Source organism: Carya illinoinensis, chromosome 15 (assembly GCF_018687715.1).
Source record: "Carya illinoinensis cultivar Pawnee chromosome 15, C.illinoinensisPawnee_v1, whole genome shotgun sequence".
Lineage (NCBI taxonomy): Eukaryota > Viridiplantae > Streptophyta > Magnoliopsida > Fagales > Juglandaceae > Carya > Carya illinoinensis.
This window is the reverse complement of record NC_056766.1, coordinates 44,061,360-44,071,901: the sequence shown is the minus strand read 5'-3', so window position 1 is coordinate 44,071,901 and position 10,542 is coordinate 44,061,360. Positions and strand designations below refer to the sequence as shown.

The 10,542-nt window shown below is 32.6% G+C and overlaps 1 protein-coding gene across 1 annotated transcript; it reads right to left on the bottom strand.

The window, feature by feature from the left end:
* Nucleotides 1–1,386: 1,386 nt before the first annotated feature.
* On the bottom strand, nucleotides 1,387–3,839 carry LOC122297353 (CBS domain-containing protein CBSX5-like). The gene is made up of 3 exons (XM_043107394.1): nucleotides 3,116–3,839; nucleotides 2,301–2,647; nucleotides 1,387–1,744 (listed from the first exon to the last, which is right to left on the bottom strand). Exons 1-3 carry the CDS (start codon nucleotides 3,577–3,579, stop codon nucleotides 1,686–1,688), a joined length of 870 nt encoding a protein of 289 aa, XP_042963328.1. The 5' UTR covers nucleotides 3,580–3,839; the 3' UTR covers nucleotides 1,387–1,685.
* Between the last annotated feature and the right edge of the window lie 6,703 nt (nucleotides 3,840–10,542).

Sequence of the window (10,542 nt, the reverse complement as noted above, 5' to 3'; positions counted from 1 at the left end):
CATTAATTTCATGCACGTCATTGTCGTCAAGGCTTAATTTCTTGTCCACATGATGATATATGCAAAAAAAATGATTTTTTGTAGTCATGTAGCGGGGCTGAGTCATTGATTATTTCCATCTGATATGCATGCAATTGATCACGATCCAAACGCATGGATGCAGTATTTTTCTCGTCTGACACGTCATGTAGAGGTGGATGAATGAGTACGTCAACCACAGATCATGCCTCATGATATATATAGAGCCTGCAATGGTGATTGAGGTATCGATTTATGAAATAATCAAAATCTCTGTCATGTCGATGTAGATCATATCATGCAGCTGAAGATGATATTGTTTTGATCAAGTTATTTTCCAAAAACTAGATAATTAGTTTGCTTACCCAACTTAAGTTGAAAATAAAGAACGACATGATTACTCCGGACAAAATAGTAATTATTCTACAGGTTAAGTTCAATAGATAATTTACAAAGAAGAAAGACAAAAGAATCGCCCAAAAACACAGAGAATTGTCATATAGTTTCCTATTTCATAAAGTGATTATATATATAATATAGTACTTTAGGTGGTTTTAAGAACCTGGACTTGATATCAATTAGGTCATAATTATAAATACACATTCCTCCATCATAGGTCATAGCATTTTATGTTAATCCAGTCCACAACTCTTTAATTGTGTTTCCTATTGAACTCGATCTGTTTTTTCGGATTGTTTACACTAAATTTCCATAGAAAAAGAAAGGGACCTTTTTGTCTTTGCATAATTATTATCCAAACCAAAATTTTAATACCACTTAACTAAACTTTTAAACAAAACACAAAATATAATACAACTTTTTTAATTTTAAAGTCGAATATTAAAAAGTTTTATTTAAATAATTTGTTAACTATATAATATTTTAATTAAGCTTTGAATTTTTTTGCTATATATTGTTGACACAAAAGTTCATATACACTATACATGATAGGAAACATCCACATTAGAAATATAGGAAAAAATCATTAGTCTACTTATTCGATCATCCACTAAACACATGATCATTGATGTGGGAACCTATCGTATCAATATTAAACAAAACAAAAAAACTCTATAGTGTTTTGAAATTTTCTTTTCTAATAACTGTAATTGATCATTTAACAGGAAGTAGTCTGATTAAACACCGATTTGTAAGTACGTAGTAAAATTCAAAAATATATTGCACAAGTAGTTAATTGATTTAAGGGATGTCCTCCAATTTTTAATTGCAACACAGTACGTACTATCGATTTGATTACAAGTACTAAACAATATTCTTTATAATTTTAAAATGCAATAATATGTTTTAGTGTGACTACGATATATCCCTACCAGATATATATATATATATATAATATTGGACTCATAATTAATTCATCTTGTGTAGACATATATTATCATGTAGCTAAAACTTAATATTCTGAATTGTTTGAATGGTAACTTGTTGTCTATAAATTATCATGCATATCATAATTTACAATATGAGAGGTATTGATCTTCGATACATTTAATTGGTCCATCTTATGCAAGTCAAGGCCTAATCAATTTATTGGCCACGCGTATCTCTATCATTCACCTTAATTGATTCATCATGATCATCTAGAGCCTCATCCACGTGATGCCTGCATTGCGGTTAGAGCATTGGCATTGGCTTCATCAAAGCCATCTTTAAAATTGGATGAAAAGTGCATGTTTTCCATAAGTCCAAAACCTCCTTAGCCATATCCCTACATTGGATTAGTCATTTGATTCATCAAAATAATAATATAATATTATTTTTTAATAATAATATTTATGAGAATTTTTTATTAATAACCAAGAGGCAGATACCTTAAAGGTATACAAAAATAGAAACCAAAAATATATGTAGTGTATTGAAGGCCAAACAGAACAAAGACACAAACACATGCCATGTTATGGTCGTGTTAAACAGCTTGATGATAAGGCACAAGGTCATGATCCATTTGCAAGGGAAAAACTGCAATGAAATAGAAGGGTATTTCTATAAAGTAGGGGCTCATCAATCTAACTTCATGAACACTGCTCCATGAACACAAAGTCAGAGAGTATGAAAACCAAAAACCCACTTCTCCACAGAATCCAAACAAAAAAACACAGAATGTTCACAGGAATTCCAACCACAACTGAACACTAGGATTGCATGGAACACAAATCAAATGCAAAATACCAATATACCAACACTGGAAACGAGTCCATATCAAAGTCAGCCTATAAATCTACAACTACTTCACAATACATTACGGATCCAAAGCATAACAATACCAGAATCAGCCACTGAAGTCTGCTCACAGAGAGAGCGGGATATAGCTCCAATTGCCGAAGAGGCAGGGGAATAATAGTCAATGGCTAAGATGTCGGTGGTGATAATGCCAAGAGTGTCAACAGAGAGCACCGGGAGCGGGGAGAAGAGCCCGATGGAGCCGAGAAGGAACCGGATCACGTCCTCTTGAGTCAACCAGTAGAATTTGCGGCCGTTGTGGATGGTAGTAGGGCCGGTGGTCGAGGGTTTTTGGAGCTGTTTTCTTCTTGAATAGCTGCTTAGTTTGGTTTGTATCAGTACCACAAGGTTCTGGGCTCCTTGCAGAATCAGATTGATGGCTTCCCACAATCTGAAAAGACAAGAAAAACAGATTCACGTTTTGCAGAGCTTGCTTGAAACAGGGGAGGCTAAGCTGAATTGGGTCAATTTGCTTTCGTCTTTCTTTCAATTCAGGTCATAACTGAAACAACGTTCTAATTTATTTTTCAGGATATATAATTTGAAAATTGTAAATTAATAGGCTTGGGTTGAGTTTTTGAAGAAATTTGTTTCAACCACATCGATCTTGGGTTTGATGAATAAAAATGTCTAACATTTACGAATAATGGTTTCCTTCAGTTTCACGCGTAGGAGTTGAATAAACACATCTTATCACGTTCAAACGAGCATTTAAAATTATGAAAAACTCCTACGGAGACATTAAAACTGAAATTCAAGGGAAACCCAGATAGAGCCCTGCAAAGATGATCAAACTCAAAAAAATGAAAAAATACATGCATAGACAAAAATCCAAGTTATTAGTGTCTGTATCAAGTACCTCGAAGATGGCTCCAGATGCCTCACGAGTCCAGGAATCTTTGGCAAGATTGCAGAAACAGGCGCCTTCAGGGCAGCAGAAGGAGACAACAGATTCTCATCCCTGCAAAGATAGCATATCACATCCACCATGCACACCTTGCCAACGCAACGGCACTCACAGCCAACGCCGACGTTGTCGTGACCAAACTCAACCTTGGCCGAGTGATCGACGCAGTCCCATACGCTGATGAAGTTGTCGTCGGTATTTTTCAAGGCCACCAAAGCGTCAGCGACGGTGGCAGAAATGGGCAAGGACCTCAGGGCTGGTTTGCCGAGACAGAGGTCTGATAAAATCGGTTCTGCGTGAAGAATCCGAGAGATTTCGTTTCCGTTGATGGTGAAAAATGAAAAAGAGAGGCATGGGGGAGAGAAAACGCGGGGAGGAAAAAGGAGAGAGGGAAGAGAGAGGGAAAATAAAACCATCGGTTGGGCATTAAAAATGGAATAAAATAAGCTAAAGATGAATGTGCAGTGCTCCTTTAAATTTAAAGGAAACGGAAGAATTACTGTAGGTCAAAACTTCAGATTTTATGTTTGCCGAGACCAATGCAGCGGTATTTCTCACACGTTCATCAATTTATGCATTTGCATTGGCTTTTGATGAAGCCAATGCCAATGCTCTTAATGGATGGATTTTGAATAAATAGTCACCTACCCTGGTCTGCACTTTAGGCTAAACAATATACATATATGTATCTAATCCAAGACCAATGTGGATCATGTTAAAAATAGCTATCATTATTAAATATTATTAATATATATATATAGCTATCAGTGTTGATGCGTCGATAAGCTATAAGTTTCAACCAAGTTGTGGAGGGACCAGTACCATGCATGCATGATTGAAATTAAGGCATTCCCCACAATTATCAAAAATCTTTGGAAAGCAATAATGGTTTTTAATACACAGACAACGACTTCACATCCTAAGCAAATGTCATGCGTACATTAATAATCATCGATTGGTAATGTTTAATATCTATTCTATTATAATAAGTAGTTATATAATTGTAAATAGTAACTTTTATTATTTTTTTGTTAACTCTTTTTATTTTTTTCGTTAAATCCGTTAAGTCCCGTTTTATCAAAAGGCCCTTAAGACCTTTGATCATTTGATATGTATCTCTCATGTATAATTTAATGAATGATCATGTTTTATCAAAAGGCCCTTGATAGCCCCGCGGCGCACATGAATTAACGTTTCTTTTTCATGTCCTTTTTATTCTAACATTGTACTCATTTTCCTTTCTTTTTATTTCAATTTTTTTAAATAAAAAAATTAAAAGGACTTTATTCTTTAGAACAGAAACGCTTTAAAGTATTCTCATTGTAAAATTTAACTTTAAGTAAATTTAACTAATAAAATACTTAAAAACTCAATATATAATATTAATTATTAATTTAATTAGAATATGATTATTATTAATATTTTAATTAGTATAACTATAAAATGTGATAAAAATAAAAATTACAAAAATTATTAAATTAATAATATTTTATTATTATATAGAGAGTAAATAGATAATCCAATATGGATACAGACCAATGCTCATACTTTGATAAAGTTTAGATTTTTTTTTTTAATCTTGACTCTTTGCCTTTCTTTAACCTTGCATTTTCTTTTCCCAGATAAATAAGTTGCTGATTTTTTCACTTTTTTTTTATTTAAATCATTATGTCAATTACACCCCGGGCTAACGCACCCAGGCCGTTCCTTAGTGTATATATATAAATATATATTTATATGATCTGAACAAGGAAAAAATATTGTGCAGGTGATTGAGTGAAAGACTTCTCCTAAATCAACCAAAAATAGAGGACGGACAAGGTGAACAAAACCCCATGCCATAAAAAACTAATGAACTCAAAATTACAGACCAGCCAAATAGAGAATCAAGGCTCATGTGACCACCAGACTTGATACTCAATTCAGGCCTAGCTGTCATTAATAATGGGTTAATGATGTAACGACAAGGAGTTGTATGAATGCTCTCAAATGAGATAATTATTCGAAACCATCGTCTGCTCAAGTATTATATTCAGAAAATATTACTTCTGAGAAGCTACAAATTCTATATATATTTTTTTACTTTATAATTAAAGAAGTCATGTCTTTTAATGAATTTGTAATTTTTATTTTTTAAAAATGTTTAAAAGAGGTTAAAAAAAATGGAAGAAAAGTGCAAAAATCCTCTAGGATTTCTCGGTGACCAGGTAGCAGCCTTCATCATATTTTTCTGGTATAACATGTCATGTGAACGCGGATGAATGGCGTTTACTACTGATGCGTCATGATATAGAGCATGCAATGATAATTGATGTAGTCTATAATAATCAATATATGAAATAATCAAACGCTCTTTCTCAGGTAGATATAGATCATTATCATGCAACTCAAGATTTGTTGTTAGCATTAAATGACAAAGGGCTTCTGTTTTTAAGAGTGCCGCTGCTCAGCCTCAAATTATATTAGGATTTTGTGTTAGAATATATATGATAATGATTTATTCCCTATCATATTTAATTGATTCAATTTATTGTATAAATCAATCAATATCAATTATAAAATATATTTTAATATAATATTCTAACTTAAATAAATACCACATGTGTCAACCTTAATTATAGAGGCTCGAATAATCCATTGTTGTTGCAACTTGTATTAATGGTTCGACAGTGCCACAAAGTGTGCATCACTTGAATGATGGACTGATCTGTATATCGACTTGAGTGTAAACAAGTTGAATTCAAATGAATGGTTAAGATTTATTTATTGAAGTCTTATTTGAATAAGAATTAAGTTTGAGTTTATCGTGAAGTTATAATTTATATTTACGAATTTTTTTTTTTTTTTTACAAGCCAGTTCGAGCTTGTTTACGAATTATTTAGTTGGTCCATCTTATGCAAGCTAGTCAAGGCCTAATCAATTTATTGGCCACACGTGTCTACATCATTTACCTTGATGCATCATGACCATGATGGATCTAGAGCCTCATCCACGTGATGCATGCATTGTGGTTAATGGATGGATTTTGAATAAATAGTCACGTACCCCTGCACTTTAGGCTGAGCAATATACACGTATCTAATCCAAGTTCAATGTGGATTATGTTAAAAGTAGCTATCATTATTAAATTTTATTAATATTGATGCGTCGATGAGTAGTAAGTTTCAACCAAGCTGCAGTCTAGAGACCAGTACCCATGCATGCACAGACTAGACAACAAAATGAACCAATCGATCCAATTAAGGCATTCCCCGCAATTATCAAAAATCTTAATTTGGAAAGCAATAATTGTTTGTAATACACTAACAACTACTTCGCATCCTAAGCAAATGTCATTAGTACGTTGATGATCGATCGGTAATGTCTAATATATATATATATATATATATATAATCTGAACAAGGACAAAATATTGTGGAACACAGTTGCAATGAAAGACTTCTCCTAAATCACCCAAAAATAGTGGAGGGACAAGGTGAACCAAACCCCACGCCATAAAACTAATGAACTCAAAATTAAAGGCCAGCCAAACAGAGAATCAAGGTTGTGACCACCAAACTTGATATTTGCCTAATTGTCATTAACAACGTGTTAATGATGTAACGACAAGAGTTAATATGAATGCTCTCAAATAAGATAACTATTCAAATACAGACTTTGACATTAGAGATATCCCATTCCACAATGAGCCCATATCGGTTTTTTTTATACAAGTTGTTAGAGATCATGATTACTAAGAGTGTGAAACACGTTGGTAACAAATATAATATATATTAAACATTTCACGCAACTTTTTATAAATAATATAGTTAAAGAACCTATAAGTAAAAGAGATATAATACATCATGTCTTATGCCTCATTTGGTTACACAGTTTAGATGAGATAAGATGAGATATTTTGTTGAAAGTTGAATAAAATATTATTATAAGATAATTTTTTAATATTAGTTTTGTTTTGGAATTTGAAAAAGTTAAATTATTTATTATATTTTGTATAGAGATTTGAAAAAGTTGTAATGATGAGATGAGATGAGATAGTTTAGAGTTGCCTCTTTTTTTTCTTTTTCTCTCTCTTTTTAATTTTTTAATTTTTATTTTTATTTTCCATCTCATGCACGTCATGACACCAAGACTATATGATTAATGAGCCAGGCCGTAGGCTAGGTCATATGCAATGGATCACGATCCAAAGCTGGTATATATGCATGAAGAATTATATTCGGAAAATGCTTCGGAGAAGTTACGGATTCTATATTATTTTTACTTAATGGTTAAAGAATACGTTATACATGTCTTGAATTTGTGATTTTTATTTTTTTGAAATTTTTAGAAGAGGTTAAAAAATAGAAGGAAAGTATAATTTACAATATTAGTAGAAATCGTCTATGATTTTTGAGTGAAGTAATGTTATACAATACTAAACATTTATCACTTTTATTAATGATATAAGATGCGGCATAATAGAATAAGAATGGAATAGTGGCGTATAGAAGTTTTCTCCTCCGGCGACCCTAACGTACAGCTAGCCTTCATTATATTTTTCTGGTCTGACACGTCATGCAAACGTGGATGAATGACGTTAACTACTTGTACGTCCTGATATAGAGCCTTCAATGACGATTGAGATGGTATATAATAATCTATATATGGAATAATCAAATGCTCTTTTTCTCAGGTAGATATAGATCATTATCATGCAGCTCAAGGGCGCCATCGGTTGGTAAATGACAAAAGATTTTTTTTTTTTTTTTAAGGGTGTCACTGCCCAACCCCACTGCAAAGGTGATTGAGATGGTCTATAATCATCGATATATGAAATAATCAAAAGCTCTTTCTCAAGTAGATATAGATCATTATCATGTATCTCAATGTTTGACGCTGTTAGCATTAAATGACAAAAGATTTTTTTTTTTTTTTTGTAAGAGTGCCTTTTCTCAGCCTCAAATTATATTAGAATTTTTTTAAATTGTTAGGATATTGTGTTAGAATATATATGGTAATATGATTTATTTTTTATCATATTTAATTTATTGTATAAATCAATCAATATCAATTATAAAATATATTCTAATATAATAGTCCAACTTATATAAATACCACATGTGTCAACACTAATTATAGAGGCTCGAATAATCCGTTGTTGAAACAACTTGTATTAATGTACATCACGCGAATGATGGACTGATCTATATATCGACTTGAGTGTAAACACGTTGAATCAAAATGAGTAGTATAAGAAAACTTTTAGATAAATATATACCATGCACAGGTGTCAACTTTAATTATAGATCAGGCATGAATAATATTCCGTGGCTGTTCATGTATTGATGGCTCGACAGTGCCACAAAGTGTGCATCACGTGAATCATGGCCGACTTTATTTATTGAGATAGCAAGAAGTTTGAATTTAAGCGAATAGTTAAGACTTATTCAATTAATTCTTATATGAATAAGAATTGAGTTCGAAGCTTGTCATCAACTTATATTTTATGTGTAGGAATAGATTATCATGCAGCTCAAGGGCGCCATCCAATGGTAAATGACAAAAGATTTTTTTTAAAGGATGTCACTGCCCAACCCCACTGCAATGATGATTGAGATGATCTATAATTATCGATATATGAAATAATCAAAAGCTCTTTCTTAGGTAGATATAGATTATTATCATGTAGCTCAAGGTCTGACGTTGTTAGCATTAAATGACAAAGGACTTTTTTTTTTTTTAAGAGTGCCGTTGCTCAGCCTCCAATTATATTAGAATATTTTTTTTTTTAAATTGTTAGGATATTGTGTTAGAATATATATGGTAATATGATTTATTTTTTTTATCATATTTAATTTATTATATAAATCAATCAATATCAATTATAAAATATATTCTAATATAATAGTCTAACTTAAATAAATACGACATGTGTCAAGTTTTAACATTCATTATAGAGGCTTGAATAATCTGTTGTTGTCGCAACTTGTATTAATGGTTCAACAGTGCCACAAAGCGTGCATCATGTGAATGATGGACTGATCTATATATCGACTTGAGTCATGTGAACAAGTTGAATTCTTTGTGTTATATATTCTACCTTTATCTATAATTTTAATGATTAATAAATTAATTGAGTAAAACTCTAGATTGATTAACACTACAACAAAAAACATATTTTGGGACGAAAATTTTCGTCCCAAAATATATCGATTTCGTTCCGAAAGATTTTTTGGGACGAAAAAATTTCGTCCCAAGCTCGTCCCAACATCACTGTCCCAGAAGATATATTGGGACGAAAAACACAATTTCGTCCCAAAATATATCTTTTGGAACGATTTTGAAAGTGACCGTTCGATACCGTTCGAACGATGCTTTTTTTTGTCACGGTTAAAATTCGTCCCAGAATGGCGTTCGAATGCTTCTCATATACCGTTCGAACGTCAATGTTTGTTTTGAACGGTTATCAAGATACGTTCAAACGATCAGTAGAAATACGTTCGAACGTTAAATGAGACGATCGAACGGTATAAGAGATCGAACGGTGATGATCAACGTTCGAACGATATGGTAATGTCATGCGTTTGAACGGTTTTTTGAGCATCTGGTATCGTTCGAACGGTTTGCGAGTTGACGTTTGAACGTTACATTATCGTTTGAACGGCATGCCCATTAATGTTCGAACGTGACTTTGTCGTTCGAACGGATATTATTTTTATTAAAACCAATAATTATAAAAAAACTAAATAGACATCCATATTATTTGAAAAATATAAATTAAGAACTGTTTAATTACTCACAAAAGTTTTATAATAAGTGCGAAGAAATAAATAACCATAAAACTAGCATTGTTCATACATAATTAGATAATGTCATAAGCTAGACGTAAAAAACCATCAGTTGGTTGGAGGCCTGTACTGTTGCATAAGCTGTTGCATTTGGAGTTGCATATCTCTCCTGAACTCTGCTTGTTCTTCTTCATGTTGTTTGAGGCGCATCTCCATGTCTCCTTGTCTCGCCAATTGAGCCTCTAACTCTTGTTGTTTTGCAATCAATTCTTCAATTCTACGATTCGCATTCTCTTGAGCTATAGAGGCAGACCCGGAAGAAGAGGAAGAGGGAGAAGGTTTTACACAGCGACCCAAACCCCTCAAATATCCTGAACGTTCACCCAGAACTTGTGTAAAAATCTCAACATCTGTATTTGAGGAATTTTGATCTGACGCAGATTCAGCACGCAGGGCAACCATTTTATCCTACACATAAGATAAAGAGTTAATATCATCATAAATATTCAAATATATTTATTTAAAACAAATTATAATACTTACATAATTTTCACGGGCATCAGGATGACTCCACTCTCCATTACGATTAGTATGTGATGCAGCATATA